The following is a 17,193-nucleotide window of genomic DNA, read 5'->3' as shown; positions in this document are numbered from 1 at the left end:
CACTCCATAAGTAGTCTTTTGTGGTCCATCAGCAGCCTACGGAGCTGGCAACGGAGTCGGACAGCGATGAGACTGAGGTGAGGCCAGGGCCATTGGGAAGTGAGGTGCGGACTCCAGAGCCTCCAGAGACTGATAGTAGTGAGGCAGAGGGACAGGAGGAGCCTGTATCTAATGCACACATGAGAAGAGCTGCCAGAAGGCAAGAGCAGCTGAAGCAAAGAGAACAACTCGGGAGTAGGGCCAAGAGATGACTGGCCCCTCCCATAAGGCTTAAAACAGACAAGCAAGGGGCGTTTTAGCTTTGCTGGAAAACAACATTGTAGCTGTGTCTTCTGCTCCGTCTTCTTCTTCGTATACATCTTTGTTTTTGTGGTTTCTGGACGTTTGCCAGTAAGGGCCTTTGGCAGTTTGCCTAATTGAACTAAGGTTTGGGAGATAACTGAGGAATTTGTGTTGGGATGCATTTGTTTTAATTTGAGTTGAATGACGCTGAGAATGAAGTAATTCCCAACTGTTTGAATAAAGTTTGTTTTTCCACGGAGTAAGTTTATTACTACCTACTTGGGCCTAGGTCACAACATAGTCTTGGATGGATATCCAAAAGCTGCATATTATGAACACAGTTCCCTGGGATTAAATATGGAAGTTGATTGATTTGAACTGCTAACTTTTTAAACATCCATTTCTTGTTTGATTTCCTGTCGTAGATTCTGAATTCCAATCTGCACTGAATTGTGTTCCTGGTTTTGACTGTTTTCTTCTCTTTTGGCCAGCAGGACACCCAATTACCAGCCCATCTTTGGACAATATTTTATATCAGTCTATTCCCTATATAGTGTTTCTAAAGGTAAACCTATGCTTGTTTGCTTCGTTGCTGAAGAGTGGTGTGGTGTCCTAGCGGTGGAGCTCTTGCCTCACAATCAGGAGGCTGTGAGTTCGATCCTAGGTAGAGGCAGATATTTCTCTTTCTGGGCACAATGAGAATATATCTGATGAACAAAACTCTGCATTGGCGACAGGAAGGGCATCCGGCCATTAAAACACTGCTAGCTCCATTCAGTTGCCCAGACTCCACCCCGCAAGGGATTATGGGATTATTAATAAAGATGATGTTTGTTTCAGGGCTGAGATTGAGAACATCTGAAAGGCAGTGAATTAATTATTCAATAAATTTGATACATTCAAATAATGAACTTGTATCTTTATGCAGACCATGTTTGGTCAATGACAAGGGCGAAGATTCCTGGTCATATTACATGTATGTAGCCTGCATAGAATATATTACATCTAACATGAGTTTTAAAATGATCTAACTCAGGTGGGACTTCCAGAGAAATATATTGTCCAAAGTATAGCATATTTGACATGGAACGTCCATCATGAGCCAATTCTGTTCCAAACTGTATTCGTATTTACATCGTATTATTTGACAAATTATTTGTACCTTGTCACCACGTGGTCCTTTTTCTCCTCTTTCCCCTTGCAAACCCTAAAAAGAAAAAGAAAGAAAGTAGGAAATCACAAGAATCATATCGACACCAACACCTCTGTGGAAAACCAGGTGAGCTATTGGCGGGCTAGGGACGTTCACAGAGTGGCTTAATAAAGGTTGAGTACTGTTGAAGAAAGAAGATATCTTAGACTCTATGATTGTTGAAATTCCCTTGAGCTTGGTTGTCTTCTCGCAGACATTTCAAAACCAAACTAGGTAACATCATCAGTGCAAAAAGCTCAGAGAACAGCAAGGATAAAATAGAATAAAACTATACAACAATTTTTAAAATGTCTATGCTAATTGGTCTTGGGGCATTAATCAACAGACTCAATATTTTGACTTTAATCTATTTTTTTAAAAAAAATTAACTGTTTTATAACCAGATAAAGGAAGCTAATGAAAACTGAGTGACCTTCTTCAACAAAAGACATGATCTCATCTGATGAACAGTGACATTATTCAACAAGTAATAGCTGACATTATAAAGGAAAAAGATGTATAATCCATGTTGATAAAGGACCCCCAACATATATGCAACCCTAAAATACCAATAAGGTCTGTGTGTACCTATACTGCTAATATGATTCTGTAAGGATGTTGTAATGCTAATGGAAAAATTACTTCTATGTGAAAGCAGAAGTTATCGTGCTTGACGGAGCCTTGTGTTGCAAATTTAGGGGAATATTTCTACATATTGTAACTGTTTACGTCTTAACTGTTTAACCCTGAAATGTTCTGAACAAGAATAGGGTACTGGAGGTGACTAATGACACGTGTCAAAGGATGTCTCATGTCGCGAAAGGTGACTTAAGGTATAAGATAACTGCCATATATAGACATGTTAACTGTAAACCAATTATGTACCATTCCGTGTTTTCCTGCTTTCTACTTTCTGTATCTGAAGCTATAAAAGTATAGGCTTGGGTGGTGCCAGGGGTTCAGACTTACTTTTTCCACGCAAGTGGAGGTCTGTGCCTATTTGTGCAAATAATTAAATAAATACTTCCTGTTTCTCTAATCCTTTGTGATATTTTTTCCTCCACCGGAGAAGGTGGGCATCGTCCCATATCAATGTGATGAGAACCCATAGAATTAGAATGATATTATCAATCTTTATGAGCTTTATTGAGGTCAATTTGTGTACACTTGCTATGGATAATTCATACAAAACTGACCATCTCCATGAACTTAATTGCATACGGCAGCTTGCCAGATGGATGAATCTATGTGCATAAATTCAAAGTTACTGCAAAGAAAACTCTAAATTATTCCTCAACATTTTGTAAAAACTAATATCAGGTAAATGGGATATAGTTACAACCTACAAAAGACAAGCTGAGTCCAAAAAGGCTAATTATTATGAAGTGGTTTTATTCCTGTCCTTTGGCTGTCCTTTGAAGACCATTTGACGGCCGTCTCCAGGAGAGCTTTTTACCAGGTGTGCCTGGTTCGCCAGTTGTGCCCCTTTCTAGACCGGGATGCCCTATGCACAGTCACTCATGCTCTCGTGACATCTCGTCTGGATTACTGCAATGCTCTCTACATGGGGCTCCCCTTGAGGAGCACACGGAGGCTCCAGTTGGTCCAGAATGTGGCTGCGCGGGTGATAGACGGAGCCCCTCGTGGCTCCCATGTGACACCTCTCCTGTGCAGACTGCACTGGCTACCTGTGACCTTTCGGGTGCGCTTCAAGGTTTTGGTAACTATCTTCAAAGCGCTCCATGGCATAGGGCCGGGTTACTTACGGGACCGTCTGCTGCCACTGATTGCCTCCCACCGACCCATGCGCTCTCACAGGGAAGGACTCCTCAGGGTGCCGTCGGCCAGGCAGTGCTGACTGGCGACACCCAGGGGGAGGGCCTTTTCTGTGGGTGCTCCCACCCTCTGGAACGAATTTCCCCCAGGACTTCGCCAACTTCCTGACCTTCGAACCTTTCGCCGCGAGCTTAAGACACATCTGTTTATTTGCGCAGGACTGGACTAGAATTTTAAATTTTGAATTTGGTTTTAATTGGGGTTTTATTACTTTTATTGCTATTTTAAATATTCGGCCTTATTTAATAAGTTTTTTAATTGATGTTTTATTCTGTATTTATATGTATGTTTTTTATCAGGCTGTAAACCGCCCTGAGTCCCTTGGGAGATAGGGTGGTATAAAAATGCGAATAAATAAATAAATAATAAATAAATAAATTCCTGAACAAACATTGTTTCATCGGGGATCTGAACAATTAGGTTATAGCAAATGAAAGACTAAAAAAAATACATTTATTTCTCATTAACCAAAAAAACACTGTTAACCAATGTGTCTAGAATATGATGAACGAATGGGGAAGAGAGGGCATGCCCACAAGGAATATTTAAATCTGGCATATGTAATTACTAATCCTTTTCTATTTTGCCCATTTGGGTTATGCAAATACTCAAGTTGGTTCAGACGTCTGAAAATTTGATGGAGACTTAAAAGTTCTAAAGACAGCAAAAGAAGCTACAGTAGACAAATACAGTTGTGGCCAAAATTGTGGAAACCTTTTGGGGAAAGTGTATTTTTGAGGTTTGATGGCTAATAACACCACCTTTTTTTGGAGTTTCAAGATAATCATATTCCACTGCTGGAAGGGCCTGGGAATAACCCAGACCTTAAACCCAACGGAAGATCTATGGAGCCGACTAAAGAAACTTGTTAAACAAAAGCGACCCAGCAATAAAACCTAGTTAACAGAAGCAATCATTCAATCTTGGTTTTGCATTATAACAGTCGCAGAACTAAAAAGACTTGGTTCACTCCATGGGAAGACGTTGTAAGGCTAAAGGTTCATGCTAAAGGTTACCCAACTAAGTATTAAATGATGTGATAATTTTTGTATATCTCATTTTTCCTAAGGTGATAATTTTTTATATTTCATTTTTTCTACGTGTTTCACTTTTCTTCTTTATACTGTAAGTGCTATTCTAATAGCAAATCCTTCATAAAAGTTATTGCATTACATTAGTAAATTATTTTTCCATGGATATATAATTTTATGATACTACTCCAAAAAAAGTGGTGTTATTAGCTAGTTTTAGAAAATACACTTTTACAAAAAGATTTCCACAATTTTGGCCACTACTGCAGAGGTGGGTTTCAGCAGGTTCTGACCAGTTCTGGAGATCCGGTAGTAGAAATTTTGAGTAGTTCAGAGAACTGGTAGTAAAAATTCTGACTGGCCTTGCCCCCATCTATTCTCTGCTTCCCGAGTCCCAGCTGATTGGGAGAAAATTGGATTGGGGAGGGAATGAAGATTTTACAGAATTGTTTCCCTGCCACGCCCACCAAGCCACACCCACCAAGCCATGCCACGCCCACCAAGCCACATCCACAGAACCGGTAGTAAAAAAAATTTGAAACCCACCACTGCACTACTGTATATTATCTGAAGATTGCAAAACTGATTGGCTCAGACACAAGTTCCTAAGGAATGATTACGTCCATCGTTGACCTTCTCAGGCACATGACTCGTATTGTGAAATTAAATGGGACTTCTGAATAAATCCGTTCTGCCTTTCTTTGATTCCAAACTTCATGGGATATTAAAGGAGCTCCTCTTCCAGGGCTGGGTTATCAGAAAATATACCTTGGGAATTGTATCAGAAGGGCTGCATAGCTCTACCTTTGAGTGGAATTGTTCTGCCTTCCTTAACTTGATAACCTAAGCAGATATCTGTGTATAATATGCAACGCTCTGGTTCTGGTTTGAGAATCATGTACCTTCTTGCCAGACAACTGAATTTTAAAAACTATACTGCATTCACTTAGAATATTAAATTCATGATGACAACAAGTCCTAACTTACAGGTGCTCCAACATAACCTTGACGTCCTGGGAGACCTGAACGCCCTTCTTCTCCCTGGGCAAAAATGAAAGGAAAACAAAATCTGAGAAGATAATCAAAATTTATGGTAGATTATTTACATGAACAAATGTGAATTCTCTTTAATAGGTTAGTTCGACAGTATTGTAAACATCTTGTTACGGTAAACTTTCCTGAAAAGCAAATTATTTATGTGTTAAAACCAGGTGTCTAATCACCAGCATATTTTTGTGCTTGTGATGAAGTAATTCTGGGTAAACTGATATAAAGATGAAACGTCAAGATGAAACATGTCCTTATGTTGCACCATATGATGATCAGCTACTTATTCCAACACTAGATGAAGCCATCATTTCCCATCAAATGCATGTCACACAATGTGCTCATGGATTAACTGGATTAAACCGACAACAGATTCAGGAGGGGCTGAATGCGTCTGGCTCAACTAAAAGAAGGCTCTTAGCTGATCTTCTCTGAAATCACAAGCTTCAGATAATCTAAGAACTAAGGTCTAAGACTGGGAAATTTAAAAAAGTATGCATTTATAACCAAAGATCTATATGTATGTATGTATGTATGTATGTATGTATGTATGTATGTATATATACATACATACATACATACATACATACCCGAAACGATGGTTTCAGTAGTCATTTATATAGAAGGAAAGAATGTGGAAGATATAAACTTTGTGAATCCAAAGTAGTTAAGATATGAAGGATGGAAAGGGTGGCATGGAAAATTTTTCATGTATCGGATCCCCAAATTAACATAACATAACATCAGAGTTGGAAGGGACCTTGGAGGCCTTCTAGTCCAACCCCCTGCCCAGGCAGGAAACCCTACACCATCTCAGTCAGATGGTTATCCAACATTTTCTTAAAAATTTCCAGTGTTGGAGCATTCACAACTTCTGAAGGCAAGTCGTTCCACTTATTAATTGTTCTAACTGTCAAGAAATTTCTCCTTAGTTCTAAGTTGCTTCTCTCCTTGATTAGTTTCCACCCATTGCTTCTTGTCCTGCCCTTAGGTGCTTTGGAGAATAGCTTGGCTCCCTCTTCTTTGTGGCAGCCCCTGAGACATTGGAAGACTGCTATCATGTCTCCCCTAGTCCTTCTTTTTATTAAACTAGACCTACCCAGTTCCTGCAACCGTTCTTCATATGTTTTAGCCTCCAGTCCCCTAATTATCTTTGTTGCTCTTCTCTGCACTCTTTCTAGAGTCTCAACATCTTTTTTACATCGTGGCGACCAAAACTGGATGTAATATTCCAAGTGTGGCCTTACCAAGGCATTATAAAGTGGTACTAACACGTCACGTGATCTTGATTCTATCCCTATGTTTATGCAGCCCAGAAATTTTTCTATTGCTCATTTATGTTATTATTTTCACTAAGAATTTCCAAATTAGTTGCCCTTTAAGGTAAATTAATTCCCATGCCTTGCATTTTCCACGCTAGAGAACAAAGTGTCGCTTGGTCTGGAGATCATGATAAATGGTCTACAACTCCCCGAGTCAAAACTTGATAAGAAACAGTATGAGTTTGTATTGACTTATTTAGGTTGAAAAAACATTAATACAGATGCTGGCGTATACTTTGCTGAAACATTTAAAAAACAAACAAACTCCAGAAACTTAAATACAAAGGCGATTACAAATCAAAATTAGTATCGCTATTAATCTTCGATGACTCAAATACGTTTTTCAGCCGGATAAGCTATTACTGTATTTTAGAAATCAAACACAACATTCTCAGTAGAGTCAAATATTGGCTCATTAATAAATGAGCCATCACATTAGTATAAAAGCTGACTAAGGAAGTAAGGGAATAAGGGGGAAATATGCTGAGAACTGTGTATTGCAGTGGTACTACTGCTGTTACCTTATGCCTCCCATCGACCCGTACGCTCTCACAGAGAGGGCCTTCTCAGGGTGCCGTCCGCCAAACAATGTCGGCTGGCGGCCCCCAGGAGTAGGGCCTTCTCTGTGGGAGCACCAACACTCTGGAACGAACTCCCCCCTGGCTTACGTCAACTGCCTGATCTTCGGACCTTCCGTCGTGAGCTTAAAACATATTTATTCATTCAAGCAGGACTGGCATAAATAGTTGATTTTAAATTGGGGTTTTAATAATATTTTAAATTTTTAATTGTTTTAATTATCGGCCATATAGTAATAGTTCATTTTAAATTCTTTTAATTGTATATATTCTGTGTTTTTATTCTGGCTGTACACCGCCCTGAGTCCTTCGGGAGAAGGGCGGTATAGAAATTTAATAAATAATAAATAATAATAATAATAATAATAATAATAATAATAATAATTAGAGTGGAAATAAGTAAATATTACCTTGCAGCTATTTGGAAAAATAATATTGGTTAATGGGGAAAAGGGACTATCTTATTTTTTTATAATATTTCTTTTTATTTTGAATACAAATAATACAAACATAATACATATAAATCTAAATAGAAAAAAAGGAAACAAAATACAAATATTACAGTGTACACCCACAGCCACAAACACACACACACACACACCCGCCAAAGACAATTCCCGCCCCCTTATATTTCTTCTTCTATAATAACTAAAAGAGATACAATATATTCCAATTGTACCCTTATCCCCTCCAAAACTACATCTATTCTTGAGTAGGTTTATTCCCTTTGCCTTCCACCGACACTGTTTTTATAAAATCCCCTATTTCATTAGGCTGCTATACATGTTCTTTGCATTCAATATATAATAATAATAACAGCAGCAGCAGCAACAACAACAACAACAACAACAGAGTTGGAAGGGACCTTGGAGGCCTTCTAGTCCAACCCCCTCCCCAGGCTGGAAACCCTACACCATTTCAGACAAATGGTTATGATCAAAGATACTACAATTTCCAGTGAATTAGATTTTAGACAAACCGTTATGTAAGGAATTACTGTGTTTCCCCGAAAATAAGACTGGGTCTTATTTAATTTTTGCTCCATAAGACACATTAGGGCTTATTTTCTGGTTAGGTCTTATTTTGGAGGAGGAAATACGGTACTAAATGCACCCATTGGGCTGACAATCTTAACCGGGGCTTATTTTTTTGGGGGGGTAGGGCTTATATTACGAGCATCTTGAAAAAAATCATGCTAGGACTTATTTTTCGGTTGGGTTTTATTTTCGGGGAAACAGGGTAGGAGTTTCTCCTGACCAGGAACTGGGTGCATTTGACATATTTAAGCTGGAAACCACCTTCAATATTATATCCCAAACAGCTAAAACTTTCCTCAAGGTCCTGTGAATCTCACTCTTTCATTGTTTAAATATATTCATATACCTTTGGGCCAGATGGGCCAGGAAGACCAGGTGCTCCAGGAAGACCAGGTGCTCCCTAAAAGAGACGGCAAAATAATACTCATTGCAAAGATTTGCTGTGGACACCGTAGGAACCAGAGTATACTGAAAACTCATAAACTGGTTGATCTATGAAACCAAAAGCAATGCTTATTGTGAGAGAAATGCAAAGTTTTCAGACAATTACTCCAAGATTTCTGGAAGAGAGAACTTCACTAGTTTGTTTGTTTGTTTGTTTTTGAAAGTTTTTTTTTTATTTTTTAGACAAACATAAAAACTTCTTCAATACAAATACAGTGGGTCGGTTGGTTGATTAAAAATCTTTTGTGCAATTTCAGCATGTACATAACATATAATTTATCTAGTTTTACATTTTATCAATCTGATATATATCCAAATATTTTGGTCAATTAATCATTTAATTAACTATAAGTATTTCTTCCCTCATTTCATGTAAAGTATTCTACGTTTTGTGTTGATCATATTACATCATTCATTTCATCATCTTAAATCAATATATATTTCAACAATTCTTCCATTATAAAAACCTCTCAACTTCGTTAACGTATTTCTTCCCCTAACCATTGATAAAATGAATCCCATATCTTGTAATATTGTTTATCTTCCTGTTCTCTAATTTCAAATGTCAATTTACTCATTTCTGCACATTCCATTATTTTCTTAATAATTTCATCTTGCGTTGGTATTTTCTCATTTTTCCAGTTTTTAGCAAACAGAATCCTGGCCGCTGTTACAACATTCACAATCAAATATCTCAATTCTCTGTTGTAAGTTTCAGGTATGATTCCCCAGGAACTTCACTAGTTTTGTCTATGGAGATTCTCAGTCAACCAGGTATGGTTGTCCCAAAGGTGCTCTTTCAAAAGGCAACTGGACTTTGAAGACGTTTTGCTTCTCATCCAAGAAGCTCCTTCAGTTCTGAGAAGCCAAACATCTTCAAAGAAAGACATTTTGAAGACGGTGTCTTTAAAAACGTCTTCTCTCACCCTAGTTATGTCTAGAAAAAAAAAAAAGATCTCTTCACATCAAACAAGGATGGACATTTTTTAAGATCTTCTGGTTGCTCAGTCCTGTTAAGCAAACTTTAAAGGTATGGTTTCATCAAAGTGTCAGTGGTAAAATATGATTTCAAGGTATGCACTTTAAAAATCAGTCCTTCTTAATATCTTTTATTATAAATGTGTTGGTCTTCATTCTGTTCTCACATACCATTACATCAGGTCACATCTTGGAATATGGAAGTCTACATCCCAAGGAAAGAGGATTCACTGACTTCATTAATCCAATTTTTTTTGGTACCTTAGTGAGCCATGGTGGTACAGTGCTTAGAATGCAGTATTGCATGCTAATTCTGCTGACTGCTAGCAGTTTGATTCTCATCAGCTCAAGGTTGACTCAACCTTCCATCCTTGCAAGGTGGGTAAGATGAGGACCCAGGTTGTTGAGGGCAATATGATGAAGCTGTAAATTGCTTAGAGAAGGCTGAAAAGCACTATGAAGCAGTATATAAGACCAAGTGCTATTGCTATTGCTAAAATGCTGTGTTTGTTGACTGGAAGGTTGGCAATTTGAGACGCTACGATCATGTGGTATAAGCCCCTGTTACTTGCCTCAGCTGCTGCCAACCTACCAGTTCTAAAGCATGTAAATGTGAGTAGATAAATAGGTACCACTTCGGTAGGAAGATAACAGTGTTCCATGCCTCTGGGCATATAGTCATGCTGGCCACATGACCATGGAAACATCTTCAGGCAATGGAGGTAGTGTCCTAGAATTGGACACAACTGGACAGGGGGAACATTTACCTTAAAAAAATTTGTTCTATTGCTGAAAAAGATTGCATGCACACTTGTAGACATAGAAGTGGATAGTTATTGTTTTCAGATCCCACCAGAGTTCCTGTGTTTCCACTCATCAAATTTCATCTGGCAAACTTTTGTTTTGCAGAGAAATAAATTGCTGTGCTTTGTTGAACTGTTTTGGTCAACTGCTCCTGTGAAATCTCGAGCTACGGCACAGCATTTTAATGGATGACAACTAAAATTCCTCCTCAGAGCTTCACAGAACAAATAATCTATAAGAACAATGTTTGCTCCCTTGGCCCAAAGATAGGATTGTTGAGGTTAATATATACTATATAATCTTTATATGTGACGCTTATATATACTGTTGTGACAAAATAAAATAAAAAAATAAAATAAATAATATAATAACCTGTTTTTTTTTAATCTGTTTTCTTACCACAATATTAATCCCCTAGACGTATTCCTTGCAATGAAGATTGATCCAAACACCTGGTTTACGCTACAAGCGAAAGAGGATTAAAAAGAGAGGAGGGAAAAAAAGCTTACAATTTCTCCTTTGACTCCATCGCTTCCTGGGATGCCAGCCGTACCAGTGGAACCCTAAAAGAATTCAGATTACAAGAGCAAAATGAATGGGAAAGCATAATCATATTTAAAAATAACATTGGCTAAAAGCAGGAAAACCTGAATAACGAAGAAGACAAAGCAGTCTGTTATTAACACAGCTGCTTGCAATTACTGCAAGTTCTAGTCCCACCAGGCCCAAGGTTGACTCAGCCTTCCATCCTTTACAAGGTAGGTAAAATGAGGACCCAGATTGTTGGGGGCAATAAAGTTGACTTTGTATATAATATACAAATGGATGAAGACTATTGCTTAACACAATGTAAGCCGCCCTGAGTCTTCGGAGAAGGGCGGGATATAAATTCAAATTAAAAAAAAATAAATCTAGGCACTCTCACCTTGAGCCACATTAAATTATTATTAATTTTTATAATATTTATAACAATATAATATAATTTTATTATAATTTTATAATGTTTATAATTATTATTATAATTATTAATTTGTGATCTCAAAGGTGGTATATCATCTATTCCAAAATACAGGGATTAAGCAGTGAATTAATTATTTGATAAATGCTGTTGGAGTAGTGTACCATAATGTCAATTTCCACACTCCAAAAGAGTTCCGGGACTAGTTTGTAAATAACTAATTGCAATTTCTTTCTTAATGAAGAGATCTACTAATACATGGGCTTACAGGGTTGTTGTTGTTTTGTGTTTGTTTTTTTTTCAAAAATGGGGGCAAAATCCACTTGAATGTACTTTGAAATTCTTCATGCTCTCTGAGCTTGGTTGTTTGCTTGCAGACATTTCATTACTCAACTAGGTACCCTGCCAGTTTTGGTAATAGAATAACAGAGTCAGAAAGGACCTCCGAGGTCATCTAGATCAACCCTCTGCTCAAGCAGGAGATCCTATGTTATCCAGACAAGTGATTGTCCAGTCTCTTCCTAAAAGCGTCCAGTGATGGAGCATCCACAACTTCTGGAGGTAATTTGTTCCACTGATTAATTGTTCTAACTGTCAGGAAATTTCTCTTTAGTTCTAGGTTGCTTCTCTCCTGGATTAGTTTCCACCCACTGCTTCTTGTCTTGCTTTCTGGTACTTTGGAAAATAGGTTGACCCCCCCCCAACATCTTCTTTGTGGCAGCCCTTCAAATATTGGAAGAGTGCCATATCATGTGGTGTGGTTTCTCTCCTCCTCTTTTCCATACCTCCACTAAAATTGACAGAGCATGCAAGATAGATAGATAGATAGATAGATAGATAGATAGATAGATAGATAGATAGATAGATAGATAGATAGATAGATAGATAGATAGATAGATAGAGACAGACAGACAGACAGACAGACAGATATATACATATATATATATGGTAGTAAACCTCACACTGATTATGTTCAAATATCTGCAAACAACCAAGCTCAGGGAGCAGCAAGGACTAAATCAAACTTACTAAAGAGATTGTGTGAGAATTGAAGGATTTCTAGGTTCAGCAAATGCAAGAGAGCTGATGTTTATGATAAACTGGCAGAAAGCCACTTCCCTCTTATCTAAATCATGAGCAAGTCCAGATAAATGATTGCTCATGTCTCGGTACGCTTAAAAATGCCATCAGATTTGTTCAATTTTCTTCCCTTTTTCTTTCTCCACACTTCCCCTGACTAAGAGAAATAAAATATTAAAAAGGCAATTAGATTATCATTTCTTTGTCCCTGAGGTGCTTAAAAGCCCAGTAAAAATCCCTAATGTTCTCTAATGATAACAGCCAAGAAATATTTTAGCACTCAGGTAATAGAACTGGTTTCATAGCACTTCATATATTTTTCCTCTTTTCTCCTTTTCCTTTCAAGCTATCTCATACGAAAATGATTCAATGAACAGATATTAAATCAGAGTCAAGAAATTAATGAAAATGGAAATGGAAGATTTTATATTTAAGCTTTAGAATATCCAAATAGATAGCATACTGCCCCAAACCAAATTGGGGGCAATATGCTGACTTTGTAAACTGCTTAGAGAGTGCTGTAAACTACTATGAAGTGACATATAAGTCTAAGGAATATTGCTATTGCTTATCCAGATCTGAAAATTTATTGAACGTGTTATTATGATTCAAGCAGTTGACCGCCAAGATTATGAGTTCTGTTTTCAATTTCTATTGAATTTTCTATTTATGTCATACTTGTTCAATGTTCAAATTTTTGCCTTTGATTGAATTGCAGAAAAAAATACCATATAAAATCACAGCTGTTATCATCACTGTTGGTATTGATTTTTATACTGCAGAATTTTTTTTTAATTTAATTTAATTTCATTTATTATTTTATTTTAATTTTTGTTTATTTTATTTTATGGATGGTTACCTTTTCTCCTCTCTCGCCCATTAAGCCGGGTAAACCTTGGGGTCCCTTTTCACCCTAAAAGAGCAGAATGGAAAATACTTGCATCAAACATAGCATTGTCTTAAAATAGGTAAAAGGAATACAAGCATTAAAATCCACAAGGAATCCTGTTGATCCTTTTGAAAAGGAACTTAATCACAGGCAGTGATGAAATCTAAATTTCTTTCCTACTGGTTCTGTGGGCGTGGTTTGGTGGGGTGTCATGTGACTGGGTGGGCGTGGCAATGTGACGGGGGCTCAAAAGACAGAAACTCAGTAACAATGTCCTGCTGGAGCAAGATTGGATTAGATGACCTCCAGGTCCCTTCCAGCCCTGGATTATCCTCTGAAGCTGCATCTAGTACCAGATTTGTAGTCCTTCCTTCATCTCCTTTTTCCTTCCTTCCTCCCTCCCTCCCTCCCTCCCTCTTTCTTTCTTTCTTTCTTTCTTTCTTTCTTTCTTTCTTTCTTTCTTTCTTTTCCTTCCTTCCTTCCTTCTTTCCTTCCTTCCTTCCTTTCTCTCTCTCTCTCTCTCTCTCTCGAACCCCACCCCTCATTTTTTGCCTACACCCCATTTTTTGTCCTGAGTCCTTCGGAGAAGGCGGATATAAATTCAAATTAAAAAAAAATAAATCTAGGCACTCTCACCTTGAGCCACATTAAATTATTATTAAATATTATTATTGTCATTTTCAGCCAAAGAGGTTGTTAAAAAATGCTTTTAAAAATTAAAAAAAAGGCTCTGACGATTGCATGGCTCAGCTGGGCATAGGGTGGGGGGCAGGGATTTTTGCTACTGGTTCTCTGAACCACCCGCCGCCATCAGTACCGGATCGGCTGATCCGGTCCGAATCGGGAGCATTTCACCCCTGATCACAGGGTTTGCCAATAAGACGAATGTCTCAGTTTCTTAAGATTCATATGCCAATTTTCGCTCGAATGTTTCCGGCAAGGAAAAATTTTTTCCACCACATCAAAGCAACCAGTAGATGTCAGTGCAGCGTTATGAAAGTACTGCTTGCTTTCCTGGGATGGATGAAAAAAAAAAAACAAATCAGAATAAAATATTGCAGGCCCCTCTAAAGCCAAGAAAAAGCCAAATAAACTTGCAAACCCATCTGCTCTCCCTGAAATTCCTGTGGTGGCTGAGAGATCAGCTGCTGAGACAGGCAATTACAGGATCTCAAAACAATTATATGCTCAGTATTTTGGGTCAGTGAATAAAACAGAAACCCTGTAATTGCCCTGTTCCAAAGGGAAAAGACAAAAGGCAGAACAGAACAAAACAAAACAAAAAAATCTTAGTTTTCTTATCTGGTCGTGAAGGGACAAGAGAACTGGCTGTCAGGCCTGGAAGACATCTTTTGTATCAGGGCTTTCAGTATTGGGCCTTGTATTTATTTATTTATTTATTTATTTATTTATTTATTTTGTCACATACATATTAAATAATATATATGTTGTGTCTGCGCCCCTCCCCCCCCCGAGCCGGGCCTCCTGCCAGAAAGTGACTTGGAAAGTGAGGGGGAAGGGCTGTCAGGACTTACCTCGGGAGCACCAGCTTCCCTGGCTCAGCTCCAGGAGCCAGAGGCAGGCCAGGTGGAAGAGCTAACAAGGCCTCCGTCCCTTGAATCTTTCCTACCCCCAGGCCACGCCTCCAGACCCAGCTGATGGCAATCAGGCTTGGCTGGACCCTAGGTTTCGTAGGCAGAAGAGGCAGGAACAACAGAAGCAGGGGTGGGGCTGGCCTAGGAAATGCTGAGTCATGGAGCCACACCCCACAGGATATAAAGGCAGCAAGACCTCACCATTGACCTCACCCCATTCCTAAGAGGACTATAAGGGGCGTGCATAAGTGTACAAAAGTGCCTACCGTTCCTGTCCTATTGTTTCCTTTCAATATATGTTCCTGTACATAATGCTGTGCAAATAAATAAAATAAATAAGAGCTGCTGTGCCTCTTCGTAGCAGGCAAATTAACTGCTTAACTAAGAGCTGAAATACTGTTTGTTCCTGGGTGACTCATCGGCATCAAGGGAGATAACAGAGACACTTGGCATACGCTCGCTATTTTGCTGCCAGAGCTGATAGTGCCGGCTAATTAAGCCATCACTCGGACAGGCGGGGACCTTTTCTCCTCTCTCGCCCATTAAGCCGGGTAAACCTTGGGGTCCCTTTTCACCCTAAAAGAGCAGAATGGAAAATACTTGCATCAAACATAGCATTGTCTTAAAATAGGTAAAAGGAATACAAGCATTAAAATCCACAAGGAATCCTGTTGATCCTTTTGAAAAGGAACTTAATCACAGGCAGTGATGAAATCTAAATTTCTTTCCTACTGGTTCTGTGGGCGTGGTTTGGTGGGGTGTCATGTGACTGGGTGGGCGTGGCAATGTGATGGGGGCTCAAAAGACAGAAACTCAGTAACAATGTCCTGCTGGAGCAAGATTGGATTAGATGACCTCCAGGTCCCTTCCAGCCCTGGATTATCCTCTGAAGCTGCATCTAGTACCAGATTTGTAGTCCTTCCTTCATCTCCTTTTTCCTTCCTTCCTCCCTCCCTCCCTCCCTCCCTCTTTCTTTCTTTCTTTCTTTCTTTCTTTCTTTCTTTCTTTCTTTCTTTCTTTCTTTTCCTTCCTTCCTTCCTTCCTTCCTTCCTTTCTCTCTCTCTCTCTCTCTCTCTCGAACCCCCCCTCATTTTTTGCCTACACCCCATTTTTTGTCCTGAGTCCTTCGGGAGAAGGGCAGTATACAAATTAAAATATTATTATTAAATATTATTATTGTCATTTTCAGCCAAAGAGGTTGTTAAAAAATGCTTTTAAAAATTAAAAAAAAGGCTCTGACGATTGCATGGCTCAGCTGGGCATAGGGTGGGGGGCAGGGATTTTTGCTACTGGTTCTCTAAACCACCCGCCGCCATCAGTACCAGATCGGCTGATCCGGTCTGAACCGGGAGCATTTCACCCCTGATCACAGGGTTTGCCAATAAGACAAATGTCTCAGTTTCTTAAGATTCATATGCCAATTTTCACTTGAATGTTTCCCGTAAGGAAAAAAAATTTCCACCACATCAAAGCAACCAGTAGATGTCAGTGCAGCGCTATGAAAGTACTGCTAGCTTTCCTGGGATGGATGAAAAAAAACCAAATCAGAATAAAATATTGCAGGTCCCTCTAAAGCCAAGAAAAAGCCAAATAAACTTGCAAGCCCATCTGCTCTCCCTGAAATTCCTGTGGTGGCTGAGAGATCAGCTGCTGAGACAGGCAATTACAGGATCTCAAAACAATTATATGCTCAGTATTTTGGGTCAGTGAATAAAACAGAAACCCTGTAATTGCCCTGTTCCAAAGGGAAAAGACAAAAGGCAGAACAGAACAAAACAAAACAAAAAAATCTTAGTTTTCTTATCTGGTCGTGAAGGGACAAGAGAACTGGCTGTCAGGCCTGGAAGACATCTTTTGTATCAGGGCTTTCAGTATTAGGCTTTGTATTTATTTATTTATTTATTTTGTCACATACATTTTAAATAATATATATGTTGTGTCTGCGCCCCCTGAGCCGGGCCTCCTGCCAGAAAGTGACTTGGAAAGTGAGGGGGAAGGGCCGTCAGGACTTACCTCGGGATCACCGGCTTCCCTGGCTCAGCTCCAGGAGCCAGAGGCAGGCCAGGTGGAAAAGCTAACGAGGCCTCCATCCCCTGACTCTTTTCCCCCAGGCCACGCCT

The 17,193-nt window shown here is 39.0% G+C and overlaps 1 protein-coding gene across 1 annotated transcript in view; it reads right to left on the bottom strand.

Moving 5' to 3' along the window:
• Nucleotides 1–17,193, bottom strand: part of COL22A1 (collagen type XXII alpha 1 chain) — a 316,045-nt gene that overhangs the window by 142,450 nt on the left and 156,402 nt on the right. The window contains exons 13-17 of the mRNA XM_058177405.1: nt 13,449–13,502; nt 11,061–11,114; nt 8,672–8,725; nt 5,329–5,382; nt 1,445–1,489 (exon numbers count right to left, since the gene is read on the bottom strand). Coding sequence (XP_058033388.1) covers nt 1,445–1,489; nt 5,329–5,382; nt 8,672–8,725; nt 11,061–11,114; nt 13,449–13,502 — 261 coding nt within the window. The remainder of the gene's footprint in view (nt 1–1,444; nt 1,490–5,328; nt 5,383–8,671; nt 8,726–11,060; nt 11,115–13,448; nt 13,503–17,193) is intronic.

The sequence above is a fragment of the Ahaetulla prasina genome, chromosome 3 (assembly GCF_028640845.1).
Source record: "Ahaetulla prasina isolate Xishuangbanna chromosome 3, ASM2864084v1, whole genome shotgun sequence".
NCBI lineage: Eukaryota > Metazoa > Chordata > Lepidosauria > Squamata > Colubridae > Ahaetulla > Ahaetulla prasina.
This window is presented reverse-complemented; position numbering and strand designations above follow the sequence as displayed.